We start from the raw sequence: 14,440 nt of genomic DNA on the forward strand, positions 1-14,440 counted from the left end.
CAGCTGACACCATTACTTTTTATGCAGATATATTTCAAGCCTCTGTGAAGATTTTTTGTCGGTTTTAGTGACTATAGTAACATGCAGGACTTTAATTTTTAATATATTTACAGATTTGACAGGTGTTGTTATTTTTTTATGAACATAAAAGATTTAAGCAGTTAATCCACCCCTGAACTTTGGACATTAAAGCTGCTCTATCAAGCTTAGTAGTTGGCACCTGGGAGTGCTGGCAGCATTTTAGAGAATCTATTATTCTGATACGTCTGGACACTGCTCTCCCTTTGGTCCTCTGCAACAGCTGATCCAGATGCTAATTTTCTGGGCATTTTGAATGTATTTGTCTGAACCCACTTAAACAAGAAAAAAATAAGTCCAGGATGTAATGTTGTATAGCACCACCATGCAGTCATATTGCACCAAGTAAAGTTGCTTTATCAAAGTTCTCACATAAGTACAGTTGCATGCTTCAAAGTTATGGGCAGTGACATAAATGAATCAGCTATAACAGACTTCAATAATTAAAAAAAACTTACAGCACATGGATGAATTGATTAAATAGAAACTTGATCTGTCCTATTTTTATTTGGGATTTTTTTTTTAAAATCTGTGCACTCATAGAGTTAATAAAAGCTGGAGACATTATGAAGATGTTGGCAATATCAGAAAGTGGCAAGTGAACATTTTTGATCCATGTTTTCTACATTTTCTACTGTATTTACAGATGATTTTTGAGTGTCCTCTTACCAAAATAAGCTATGACAGATTGAATGCATAAAACTTTGTATAAGAATAACAAGAATCTCTAACTGTAGCTATCTGTGTCTCTATTCACATCTTGCTAATATATACAGGTATATATTAAAAACAGTATTCACCTTTTTTGCATTTCATTTAAGTGATGAGGTAGATCTTGTACGTGTTTTACAGCACCGCTGAAACTGAAAAGGAAAACTTGCATTTTTTTGCAACTCTTGACTACAAAATTTGAATAAAAGTTTTATTTCTACAGTTAAACATAAGATATAAGATATTCATCTCCACCCTTGGACTTCAGGGATCAAACTTCAAACTCCTCTCAGCGAGTCCTTGCAGTGTTTGTTTTGCAGCTCAGTTTTAAGAGGAAAAACATCTCATACTTATTTTCCCTCAGTGGTTTAAGTTCAAACTCAGAATTCACACAGCAGAACCACCCTTTACTTTTTGGCCTTCTTCTTCTCTCTTTCTTTTTTCTCCTTTTTCTCCTTCTCTGCTTTCTCTTGCTCAGCTTTTTTCTTCTCCTTCTTTTTCTCATCCTTGATCTCCTTGTACTTCCACTTCGGGGGTTCAAGGAAGCCCTTCTCCGTTTTCCTCCTCTTCTTCTTCTCTTTCTTTGGAGTTGCCTCTGTAGGCCTGCTGATGTTGATATTGGGGATGCAGCCAGAAGGGAACACACTGTTTCGTCTCGCCATGCTGCGGGGAATAAACGTAGAAGCAACTTTGGTGGAAGCCAGAGAGAGGAGGCTACCTCGTCGGTCGGTGTCGGCACAGCAAGTTGTAGTGATAGACTCTGCAGAGTGGATTGTGGGTATGATGTGGGACACTGAGCCATTGCTGTGGCACACTGAGCTCTCTTCTAACTCCTTTTCTGGGTGTTTCTTCACCAGCTCCGGGACAGCCAGGCGCCTCTTCCCCACCTCAGGAGGGCTTGTAGGACACAGTGGACGACATCCAGTTGAAATCAGTGGACTGTGGATGCTGGTGGTGATGCGTACGAAGTGATCCAAGCACCCGTTGTCCTCGGGGTCACGAGGTAATCTGAATCCAAATGTGCTTTTGAGCCGCTGGGTAATTTTTTCCCTGGTACTTTTCTCCCCTGTAGCCTTAGCTACCCTCTCCTGAAGCTCAGGCCACTCAGGGATGAAGTCCTCACAGAACTGCTCAGCTTTTGGCCGCATGTTAAGGCGGCGGAGACGAAACAGAGTCTCATAGCGACCAGTTTTCACTGCCCACTCCCGAGAACTTTTTGATTTTGTTGAGTCTACTGCATGTATATCAGCCCCTGGACAGAAAGAAGAAAAAGGAGAGGAATGAGGACGGCAATTTAAACTTAATCTTCATTTTCTGATTAATAACACATTTTATTCTTTTTGATAATTTGACCTGCACATGAAGTGATAGATGAATAGCTGATGTTTTTGCTGTCATTGCAGGAAAAGAAGAGGGTTTGTTGGTGACACTAATGATGGCACTATTCCAGTGACCCAATGTGCCTTTTAAGTGTTCAAACATGCTCCAACTCAGAGCCTTTGAACAAAATGAACTCCATTGTTTTCTGATATAACTGCTTCAAATCTTCCACAAAAAGTAGCTATTGAACTAAGCCTAAACATTACCAAATTACAGCACAGGAAAGACAATTTATGGACCTTTTTCAATGTGCAGGTTTGGGATTTGATCATAGAAAAAGCACAGGTGTAACAATAAGGATGTCTCTGTTGTGTTTAAGTGTCTCAGTAAGGCATGACTGTGTGAGAGTAACCCAGCATGCACATTACTAGGACCCCGAAACTAATGCAGCGAAGTTGAATTCAGATGTTAATTTTGTGATTTAATTTGGAGCTTTTTCTACTTAGCATTCCTCTGTGGAAAAGGCCAATTGGCACAGTTGTTTAGGCTTGTTGAGAAAGAAACAATTGATGCTACAGGCTAACAGATAATTGAGTATATTAATGAAATATACAGCACGTAATTTACAAAGAATAACTGCTGTGTGAAAAAAACACATGACTAAAATAGATTTAAGACACATATTTTCAGTCTACAAATAGCCCTGCTAGTTGCTAACCTACACTCAGCCCCCAAGACTAGTAAATCAGAGATTAGGCTACTGGACGGTGTGTTAAGATGTGATAATGTCCTCAGTGTGATCCCTTAAACCGGTCTCGCGTCAGTGGCAATTTAACTCGCCAACTGAGTTAGTTGGCTTCAAATATGGATGGATAAACTGTAGGCTCAGCTATTCTCACCACCAGAGCTATAACTGTTTATTTATAGCCAAAGGAGTCCTGCTTAATGAGCTAGTGTGGGGGTCTGGAAAAAAAAGGCCTAATAATATCATAGTACAGCAGGTCCTGTTTGAGTGTAACTTGAAACTTTATTTTACATGTCTTTGTTTTATTTGTGTTACCTCTATGTGTTGCCATGCAAAATTAATATGCAGTACCACAAAGCCTTTTCAGGTATCACTGTTCCAGCAACAACTTGTGATGTATTGGTGTTATGTATAATATAAGTATGTATACAATAAACAAAATACTGACACTAATAAAAAAAAATCTAAAATGAAATAGTCTAAATAGATTGCAAATGAAGAAAAACAGTCAATATTTTCCCATTCATAGTTCTGTCCCTGCGTTTGTACGTACCAGCCATTACAAGGGCGGACACAACGTCATTACGGCCGGTCATAGCAGCTTTGATGAGGGCGGTGAAACCTCGACAGTCTCTGATTTCAGTGTCTATACTGGGGTAGTAGTTCAGGAGATACATGACTGTGGTGACATGACCTGAGGATAAATAACACAGAATTCAGAGATCAGATCCAGTGTTTGAAAATGTATGACACTTAAAACCTTCACTCGTCTCACATGAAGAAAATGTTTTAACCTGTTAGCATTTGACCAGATACTGATACTGATGTTTGACAGTCAATCTACATACAGTAAGTCACTTAATGCTACGTATGATAGCATGTATTAGTACAAAATGAAACTTGATCACTGGTGTCTTGTTCTGTTGATGTGTGTTGTGTACGTATAACTCACCTGCCTGTGATGCAATCATCAGAGCAGTGTTGCCTTCATTGTCCTGTTGGTTTATGTCTATGTAGGGACAGCCATGAAGCCCATAGACAATATCCAAATAACCTCTGCAGCAAGCCACCATCAGACCGTTCTGAGGGTGGAAGTCAAAGATAAAGATCAATGATAGTAGGAAGGTTTACACTGTTATTTGTAAACAACATCACACTGTAGATCATCCTGCGGAGCTGATTATCAGTACGGCTGTGACTATCTTGTGAGTATAAGCATTATGAATGACACCCTTACCCATCTATTGATGTCCAGCTCCATGACCTCCTCCTTCGTGACCCCTCTTTCCAGTACTTTCTTCAGAGATGCAATTTCATTCCGGGCGCATGCTTGATACAGAGTTGTTGCTGCACACCCATTTGTGATATCCGACGTGTAGTCAGGAAGCACCGAGTCGTCTGATAGGATGCTGTCTGAATCGGACTCACTCCCTGCCAGAGACAGGTCATCCTGATTGGGGCCTGAGCCCAGGTGAGGGTCCTCAGCTGCGGTGGCCATCCTCCAACAGCAGAACAGGTGAGATGATACTGTGTTCTAAGATTACATCTACAAGAAATTCAAAAATGGAGAAAAGTCAGAAAGCAAATCCTGGAAGTTATCTTTAGAAACAGTTTTGTAATTAGCTACAGTGATTGATACACAGAGAGGATGCATATTTACCACTTCGAGAGCTCTCTGTGATCACACATATTGCCATGTGAACATCATTTTGTCATTGTAGGCACATTGTCATGCTGTGAATATCAGACCTCAGGCGCGAAACATTGAAAGTTTGCATTTTGTCTGATTGATCCGGCATACCATGAGTCTGTTTTTCAGGGATTATGAGTGTGTTATCTGACTGTCATGCAGTGGGAGTGGCCTTGTGAGCTCAGTGTGCCTTTACTGTTGAGTAACTGGATCAGCATCTGAAAGCCCCGCTGAATATACAGGAGGGCTAAATGTGGAACAATCCACCCCAGAATAACATGAGACGCACGTGTGTCGGGTCATCCCGTGTTTTGGCCCTCGTACTGCTTTCCGAAGCAAATATGACAGCCTAACTAAAACTGCTGTGTTTTTCCTCTGGATCTGAAAAGCATCATGTTTGTTATCACACGCATTAAAATCAAACTTGAGTGTTCCCAACACTGAAATCTAAACGACAAGAATGATGATTTGGGAACTTTGTAAGTCATAAGATATACTTTACTGGTCAGCTAAGAGATAAGATATACTTTAAAGTGGGAACTAATGACAGCTATTTTCCAGACTTTTTGATGAGACACACTTCCCCTGTTGTGTTATGTTACAGTGGTACACAAGAATGTGCTTCTTGCTGTGAAAAATGTACACAAATGTTCAATTATAAACGCCATAGGTCAATGTTGATGAAACCAAAATATGGAAGTTAAAATTCTAAAGAAGAAATGCAGCATGCACCGTCTTTGATTATTAGAGAGTAATTTATCACTTTGATCAAACTAACCAACACTGATATGTAAACATAAGGAAAGTACACTTACCATGTGGGGGGAACAATCTGCTGTGAAGATGGATGTTTCCATGTGTCGGACAGTCTGTTTCACACCTCAGTGACTTCTTATGGCAACTTCTGACTTCCCCAGCACTTCTTCTTCTGCAGCTGATGGGTCACAGTTTCCCTCCCAGGCCTGTAAATAGAGGTACTTCACCCATTCCCATGCAGCATACTGGGATGATTGCATACAACTGAGAGGAGGAGTCTTTAGTCTGCACTGAGACTCTGTATGTTCGGCTCCTGTTCTCAGCTCATCCCACTTACAAGAGCTTAATAAAGAGGATTACTTCCAGCTCCTGGCACTTTCACCTTTCCGCACAACAGCAGTTGAGTCCAGGCTACCTGCTAGTTATATCATTTTTGGGTTTTTACCATAAGCTGAACTAGAAGATTTCTTTTTATAACTCTCTCTTTAAACTATGTAGATTCTCTATTTTTAACTTTGTGAAACACAGTCTATGTAACTTTCAAGATCAAGATGAGGAACTTAGTGAGAACACAGACTGAACTTATATTAATACTACAACATGGAAGAAAGTTGGTAGGAAGCCTAAAAATCACATACCGTACTTTGTCTTCTGTCTGAAGTTATAATGCCCAAATCTGTCATTTAAAACACAGAATAAGTCATTAATCCAATTGTAAATGTATAAATGTTAACTGTAAGCTGCTTACATTGGAGGAATCCAATTAATTGTTAAGACTGACAAAAGATCAAATCCCATCAGATGTGGCCAGAACACTCCAAACAGATGGGACGGATTCCAGAGTTTAACCAGAGACAAAATTCATTATAAAGAGCAGCAGAGGCTGATTCGGGTATTTCTCAGCTTAGATAGGACAGCTCATGCTTCTCAGGATCATATCTCTATCTATCTTCAGTCGCAAAAATATGTTCAGGGAAGAAAAAAACTAATGTGCAATTATTTCTGTTTTATGAATAAGATGAATGTTAATACTTTAATTGCATGAATAAATTGTGTGTGTCTAAGCTCCCTATGATGAGGGGTCTAAGAGGATTTACATGTATTTTTGGTTCCTCTGCAGAACAGGCAGTGCTGTCATGGTTGAGTGTAGAACCTGGAATAAAAGTTCTAAGTGGACATAAAAGAAATCCTATAAAAAATCAGTGATAGTGTTGGAATGATCTGGTCTAGTCTGTGGTGAAATTAAGGCACTTAAGTTTTGTTCAGCTATTTTCCAGCTATTCTGAGTTAGTAAAAACTGCTGCTTTGGGAATATTCACTGAGTGACTGAATTTAGCTTTTGGGACCTGTGGGACATGGCTGGACCTGTCTGGACAGATTGACCCTCCTCTTGTCCAGAAGGGCCTGAGGATAGATCCCACTGCAATTAAACAGCTGTCCTTTCTGCTCAGAGGGAAAAAAAACCTGGTGAAAAGCAAAGAGTATCCACTTTTCCACTGTCTTTTGGATGCCAGACAAGGATATTTCAGCTTGTACTTGTTTGATTAAATAAAAGTGGAGGATCAGAAGTGGACACCTCAGCGAGGGGAGGAAAATGAGACAGAATTTTTTAAGAATTACGAGGCATTAAAAAGGAACAAATAGGAACAACTCAAGTGGACAGAAGAACAAGGGATGCAAAATGAAGACTTTGGCTAAAGTGCATGGGAGGACTGAAAAACTTCTGGGATACAGGGCGGATAAAGCAGTGAGTGTCTCCGTTTTAATTTGAGTTGATGGAAATGACAAACTTCAAAGCTACAACTTGCATGGATTAATCACAATGAACTTTTATTTTATTTTCAACACACAAACCATAAAAATAGTGTGAATTGTAATGAGGGAACACCTTTCTGTAGAAAATGCCAGGACTACAGCTGAGGGTAGGAATATTGTATGCATGTAACTTATGTTGTCATTTATTTCTGTCAGATAATCTTAACCTTGGTTTAGAGAGTTTTTTCTTTTGTTACAGTTTAATAAATGATCAACTTTCAATGAATTTTTGATACAGTTCTACCACCTGAAAAATGAAATCTAATTTAAGGGAACCTAAGTGCTGCAGCTTATTCTATAACATGATACATATATTATCTACTATGAGGACAAGGTTGATGCTAAACCAGTCATAGTGTAAACATGACCAGCAAAAATGATCACGTGTTGATTCAGTTCATGTATTGATGTACTGTTGCAGCTTGTTATGTAGCCTTGCATCTGAGTTTTAAAAATCCACACATGATGTGACTTTTGGGTGCAGAATCCATCAAAATTAAACATGAACAAAATGAAACCACCTGTCATCAGGATGTTCAGTTTGTTAACTCTTGTATATGTTGCAATGACAAAAAAAATCAGGACCTGTTTTCAGTGTTTTTCTTTTGTATTCTGCCGCCTTAAAGTCAACTTTAACCCAACCTGTGATTACATGATGATCTGCAAACTCTCCTGATCAGTTCAGCTCTTAGAGAAATTCCTCAGATAAGATAAGAAACCACTTTAGCTGAAGCAAAAATAGGAAAGAGAGAAGAGTTGAGAGAGAGGCGAAATTGAGGGGAAAAGTGGTGTAATTAAGCCAATTACCTTCTCTGCTTTGTTCTTTCTCTGAATCCGTCACACCCGTACACATGTTTTTGGTTTATCAAATTCTTTAGATCTTTAATCTGCTTTTGATAAAAGAGGAGTAGATGTTTTTAATTAACTTTCAGTTTCCTTCTTTTAATTTTCCACACTCATGCCAGTGTCTGTCTTGTGTGTAAGATTTCAGACCCAAGCCTGGAGAAACTGCTGCCAGATGAAAACCACAAGAACATGCAGACTCAGTTTGAGTGGGACAGGAAATCCAGTGTGACTGCAGGATACAAAGGTAATGCTGAGCCTTTATCTCATATGCTTTTCAGTGATTCAGAGAAATGCTCTTGTTTTCAAAAGAGCAGCATCAAATCAGAGATTTGACTTCAAGTGTTTGTACACAAAACATAATTATGAAGTGTAGAAAAGTAACAGATTAAAAAAATACACTACCTCATCCTAATGTTTGGATACTGGCTAATAAGTTGTATACTTACTCATATACACATGCATGCATGTACAATAATCCTGCATTGTGGAGAGATCAGTGCTTTTCAGCTCACAGGGATCATCAGGGCAGAGTTTTTAAAAGCTTAACTCCATGGAAAGAGAGAGAGCATTTTGATATTTTTATTGCTGTAATCTGTCCTCACTGGATTGAGATTCCAGAGTTGTGATGTTTTGACCTGTGATGTCTGTGTGTGCCTGTAGAGTAATATACATGTGTCATAGAAGCTGCTGCTGTCTAAGTTTTCCCCTCCTGGTTTTATCTTCGTCGTATGAGTTTATGCATAAATCTTGTTGAATCACAGCACACTGGCTGCCACGAGCCTGGACAGCTGTGCTCAGAAGATCATCTAGTCATGAACGCTTAATCTTAGCTTTGAGATTAAAAGGGCCCGCCTCCATCCTGCTAGTTCAGTTTGCTGAGTGTGTGTGTGTATATTTCCACATGTTGGTTTTTCCACCACAGGGGGGGGGGATGCTCGAGTCCTGGTGGTGACTAAGGAGAACAGGTCGCTGCTTTATGGATGAATAAAGCAGTTCTTTTCCAGTTAAAAAAAACCACATAAAGCACATTGACTCTGTTTGTGCTGGCTGAAGTTAACAGACATTTTTTTACATGTTAGTCACTGTAGCTTTGTTCTTCATTTATACAAAATATAAAAGAGTTGAATTTTTTATGGATCCCCTATTTAACGTTAATGCATAAGGAAGGGAAAGCTTGCTCTAAATCAGGGATTCCCAAATTGTGGGTCGGGAACCCCTGGGGGGGTCGCGAAACACAAATGGGAGGTCGTGAGATGTCTTCCAGAATTTTCTTTTTTAAAAGATATCTAAAAATAGTACATTTTACCCATTATAGTACAAAATATCGACAAAAATAGTCGCTTAATTAGAAATAAAACCTTTAAAATAGAAAAAGTAATGAGTTTTCTGCCTGATGACTCCTAAGTTTAGGGTTAGTGAAAAGTTAATTATCAAAATCATCAGTAGCAGTAGGTTAATTCATAACGGCACAGGAAACACAGCCACAGGCTCATACAGGTAGGGTCATTTTCTGCAGACCAGCTAAATGAAGCCACATTAAATCACTTTCTGGGACAGTGGGGGTCACGAGTCTTTGGCACCTATATTTTGGGGGTCGCAGGCTGAAAAGTTTGGGAACCCCTGCTCTAAATGACAGGTGGGTGCTGCTAGCTGTCTGCGAGATATAACTACAGCTAATTTAAGCCACAAAACTTGAAATCTCCATGGTTTTTAAGGGTGTTAAAAATGTACACAATCTTTTTGCACATGCAGTTTTCAGATATTAAACCATTTGCTCTAAGGTTCAGTGTTGCATGAGACTGATGGTTGTCCAAAGAGTCTGTCCTGTTTTTTTTCTGTTGAGTGAAACTCTGACATGTTATGTGTGTATAAAATAAAATAAAATCTGAATTAATTATCAGTTATAGGTGTCCACCCCCCACCATACCTGTCTTGTTAGCTTTGATCTACAGGGTTTTCCATGGTGGTCAGTACATGGGAGTCAGGTTTGTTGTTGGGTGAAGTAATGAAGACCAATGATTTTAAGCTCTCCTGTTTATTTCCTAACCCACTGCATGTGTTTCTATCTGAGATGTGTGCAAGACAGCATCAAGTTCTTTACGCTCTAATATAACAATCCTGAAGTCATCTTCAACCAAAACTAAGTCTTACTTATGTGAAACAGTTGTTAAGTGATAATCTGCTAATGAGATAGCCTCACCTCAAAGGGAGGACAATGCAGAGGAGTTTGAAACTGCCTTTCTTTCTAAAAGACAGAGAACTTGGACTGCAGATAAGAAAATGACTGAATCTGTTGATTCAATACCCCAGTTCATATTTTCCTGATGAGTTCATGGTCTTGATCACTAGTTTCAAAACATTCACAAACCGATGGGTGAACTTAATGACTAAACATAATTCCTTTATACAGCCCTATCTTATTTGATATCTAACAACTCCTCAGTTTTTCCTTGTGGCCCTTTCATGAGACCTCTGTAGGTTAGGATAACTGACATGTAAATTAGTTTGTTTTTTGTTTGCTCAGGTGTAGCTGCTTAATGTGTAAGTGACTCTTTGCTTCCTGATAGTATACAGCATAGACATAATTACATTTAATTCCAATCTACCATGTTTGAATTATTAATATATTGATTGTTCAAGGAAAGAGAAAGCCAACAGAAGAGAGTCCATACTTGTTTTAACAAGACTAAAAGTCTACTGCCTCACCAGCAGCATTCTCTTTGTCTATATACAGTGGATATAAAAAGTCTACACACCCTTTTAAAATGCCAGGTTTTGTGATGTAAGAAATTGAGACCATGACAAATCATGTCAGAACTTTTCCACCTTTAATGTGACCTATAACATGAACAATTGAACTGAAAGAAAATTGAAATATTTTAGGGGGAAGAATACAAAATAAAAAAATAAAACAATGTGGTTGCAACTTGCAATGTTTTTAAAGTCTGAACAGATCATGGTGTTAAAGTTAAGTTATCACAATTTGCCCTGAGAGTGTCATAAATATTTCAAAGCAATCCATTAAATAGTTGCTAGAACATTTCACTCAAAACCACAAATGTTAAAGCTGCAGTGAGTAACTTTTGGTTTGTGTTTTTGTTGGCACCCCTGTGTGGGTAAAGCTCAGTACTTATGGTTTTGCAGATATTGTTCTGTACATGCCATTGTAGCTGTTTTCTGACAGATATATCATCCTGCTTTCTTTTAACAGTCAAATGCCATTGTCTGTGTGTACATTTGCTGTGGAAATGTTACAAAAGCCTTTTCCAGTAGCGTGCCATCAATCATGAGTGTCTTTTTAAAAATGATCCACCAAAGCCCACAGAAGCAGCACTAAGAAGAGAGAGTAATGAGGTGTAGTTACAGACAGAGTGAGAGAAAGAGAAAGAGAGAGAGAGGTAGCAGGAGGTGAGGGGAGGGAAGTGATTAGAGGTCGAACCGGGAAACAGATGCTTGCACAGCAGTGCGGTGTGTGTAAGCTACCACCCCTTTCATCGTCACAGCCCCTCCCATTCCCTGCCTCTCTGTTGCTCCCTCACTCACTTTTGGTCTCTCTCTTAATCTTTGCATACTATCTGACCACACAGAGAGGCTGTACAGTGGAGGAGAGCACTGGCCTTCTCTCTTTCAAGCTATTTTTCTTCAAATCATGGGATTGGAGCAACTTTTCTTTTTTTTTTCCTCTGGAGTTTATGCTTAGATTTGAGACATGACTGTGGAGCTGGCTGAACACGTTTCCTCCCATCTCCTTAGGTTGTTTCTACAGGAGTAGTGTTAGGTGCGTCTATGTTTGTCGGTTCAGCATGATGCCTCCATCTGATAGTTTTGAGTCTGGCAGCTGGAGTGGATCATTATGAGAGGGGGTCACCACCAGCGAGGATGTGGGTGTCGGCACCTGTTCAGAAAACTGCTCAGTAAATGTGGCTGCTGCGTTGTCAGAGGTATGTGACTCTCTGCTCTCAGGGGGGGCATGAACTTTTTACAGGTGATGTATTTGTAGAAGGTTATAGGTTCTCTATGTTCCTGAATTTGAGACAAACATTTATTTTACTGGCTTGTTTACTATAAAGAGACACTTAGGTTTTAGTTCAGCTTCCCTTTCTTTACACATTTATACACTCTTATTACCTTTAGTGTGACTGTCATCCATTCACATCACAGTGTTTGTGTCCAGGCCTCTTGAAGAGAATAGCACCATCAGATAGCCAGAAAGGAATTGATTGTGTTCTGAGGACAAGTTTTTCTTTCAGTGTGTCCTTCATGTTCACAACATTATTCAAGAAAACTATGGAACGAAATGTGCACTTTAACATGGATTTGAAAAACTTAGCAAAATAGTGCATGAGTGGGGACTTTAAAATCATTTCTATATGAATATTTGTACTGTAAAAGTTACCTGCAGTTAAAGATGAAGAAAATGTAAATCAAACTTTATTATTGCTGGAAATAAACATTATTTTATCTTGCAGTCCAGATTTTAATTGTGCCAACTACACAAAAACAAGTCAAACATTCCTTGCCTAGGTTTGCTAAGCTCCTCTATAATCTTTTCATTGAATCCACAAATCAAATTAACCTCCACAAGGTTCATGCTAACAAGCTAATGTCAGCCCTGTCAAGTCAGTTTGCATTTGTTCATTCACTTCAATATAATAAAGTTACATAATTACTGTCACTGTATCATGCTGAAACAGCAACACAATGCTTCTTCTTGAGGCTAAAACAATGAACATGTTTTTATTGACCTTTAATAACTAGCTACAGGAGGCAACAACTTCAGCTTCATTAACTTCACCAACCAGCCAACATGACAGAACTTTGCTAGCAAGCAGTCAGGGCTCACTACAGCCATCAGCTTTTTTTCTTTATGTGTTTAGGTCATCTTTAAAAAGTGATTATATGTTTTGTTTTTTTGTTTTTGCTAGCCAAGCACATAAATATTTGACAGTTGATGCCCTTTGCCTTTGTTGTGGTGGTCAGTGGCGTGTCCAGAGGGGTGGCCAAGGGTGGCACTGGCACCCCTTTAAATCCAATTGGCCACCCCAGGGGTCACCCCAAAATCCTAAACTATGATTGGCTGTTTGCCTTGTCAGAGGTGGGGTTTCTGTTAAACTCTATAATTTGGGATGAGTTAAAAGGCTGACAGTAGATTTCTTTATTAAAGCCCTCAAATGTGACTTTGAAAAAATATATTTTGTAAGTCCTTAAAGAATTAAGCTAAGAAAATGTATGCCACTTTTTCATGTTTTTTCTTTTTTTTTTTTAAGTCAAAAGGAATATACTATACAACTGTTTAATACTTAAATGAAAGTTGGTTGTGAAGACGGAAAGGGTAAATGTTATTTATTTGTAAATGCACTGGCCACCCCTGCCTATGTGAGAGCCTCAGTTGGCCCAGCCTGGTCAAAAAGTTCTGCAAACACTGGGAAGCTTTGTGAAAAAGCCACCTGGAATTGCATCTATTTATGCCTGACTCATTAGCTGTATAGAAGAAATGTACTTTGGTACCACGGTGTCACTTGTTGATTTGTGGACTGTGAGTTCGAAGCTTCTAGCCTGATATTATATGGCGTCGCAATCTTGTTTTTGGGAGCCTGTTGGGGCAATATTTAGATGAAACTTTGGGGCTGTAGAGGAGTAAGGGGCTGGTTAACATTAAATTATCAAAGTTTTCCAGACTGGACATGGTTAATTCATTAACTGGCTAAGTAGTGATCAAGTTGAGTGGCATTAGCTGGCTGAGAAGTCATCATGCAGACAGCTGGCAGTACCCACTTGACTCGGGCCCTGTACTGCTTTAAATAATAGAGAAACTAGCGAAACTAATAAACCATTTTTGTACCAGCTGTAAACATTTATTTCTTCTTCTTATTTTGGCATTCAATATAAGCCTTTACTGGGATCGTCCTGCTTTGGAGCCGGTTTCAGGAACTGCAGTGTTTAACATGTCTGTGTTTGCCAATTAGCCCCAAAAAGTTATCACTCCAACTTAACTGTTTATCTCTTCTTTGACAAAATACTCTCAACAAGGTCCAACATCTGACAACAATATGCTAACTAAATCAAAATCACTAGCTGGTGCGAGGACGTAAGCTAACCAAAAAACTCCCAAACTGGTGAGGAAACTCTTTTGGGCGTCGGGTAAAGTACCTCACTTTCATACGTCATCTACTCTGACATGATTTGAGCTGCAGTAGAAGCCACACACTGTGGAAAAGAGTAGCTGGCTAGCTGACAGCCAAGTCTCCTTCTTCTTTTGCTCCTGCTGCTTCTTCTTTGTCTGTCTGCCGTTTTTACGGCATGCGGCAACCAGTGTAAAGAACCACTACCGCCCCTTACTATGAACCAATTAGTTCCATATCCTCATTTTTTGCACAATATTAACGTTTCATATTTTTAACAAGACTGTAATTGTCAATACTGGTTATTGCGACAGCCCTGATTTAGATACAGAAAGAGGCCCCTGATACAGACAGATT

The 14,440-nt window shown here is 39.2% G+C and overlaps 2 protein-coding genes across 4 annotated transcripts in view; one reads left to right on the forward strand and one right to left on the reverse strand.

Annotated features, from left to right (window-relative positions):
• Nucleotides 1-1,081: 1,081 nt before the first annotated feature.
• Nucleotides 1,082-4,363, reverse strand: ankrd33ab (ankyrin repeat domain 33Ab). The gene is made up of 4 exons (XM_034691928.1): nucleotides 4,092-4,363; nucleotides 3,807-3,936; nucleotides 3,408-3,548; nucleotides 1,082-2,041 (listed from the first exon to the last, which is right to left on the reverse strand). The coding sequence occupies exons 1-4, from the start codon at nucleotides 4,350-4,352 to the stop codon at nucleotides 1,197-1,199; spliced, it is 1,377 nt and encodes a 458-aa protein (XP_034547819.1). The 5' UTR covers nucleotides 4,353-4,363; the 3' UTR covers nucleotides 1,082-1,196.
• The window catches only part of arhgef25b (Rho guanine nucleotide exchange factor (GEF) 25b), a 37,141-nt gene continuing 26,563 nt past the window's right edge, over nucleotides 3,863-14,440 (forward strand). For 2 of the 3 annotated variants that reach the window (XM_034691649.1, XM_034691722.1), the window contains exon 1: nucleotides 11,524-11,902. In XM_034691649.1, the coding sequence (XP_034547540.1) occupies nucleotides 11,815-11,902 (88 nt within the window). In that variant the 5' untranslated portion in view covers nucleotides 11,524-11,814. Of the gene's footprint in view, nucleotides 4,060-4,145; nucleotides 4,371-8,099; nucleotides 8,206-11,523; nucleotides 11,903-14,440 lie in introns of those variants that run through there. The other variant, XM_034691808.1, reaches the window with a different exon arrangement.

Source organism: Notolabrus celidotus, chromosome 1, assembly GCF_009762535.1.
Source record: "Notolabrus celidotus isolate fNotCel1 chromosome 1, fNotCel1.pri, whole genome shotgun sequence".
Lineage (NCBI taxonomy): Eukaryota > Metazoa > Chordata > Actinopteri > Labriformes > Labridae > Notolabrus > Notolabrus celidotus.

What these genes read in the sequence shown, in the direction of transcription:
- ankrd33ab (XM_034691928.1), bottom strand. Translation starts at nt 4,352, where the DNA reads ATGGCCACCGCAGCTGAGGACCCTCACCTGGGCTCAGGCCCCAATCAG. An exon ending in AGCTGGACATCAATAGATGG is followed by an intron (nt 3,937 to 4,091) that starts GTAAGGGTGTCA and finishes TTCCACCCTCAG; the next exon opens with AACGGTCTGATGGTGGCTTG. An exon ending in GTCCGCCCTTGTAATGGCTG is followed by an intron (nt 2,042 to 3,407) that starts GTACGTACAAAC and finishes CTTTCTGTCCAG; the next exon opens with GGGCTGATATACATGCAGTA.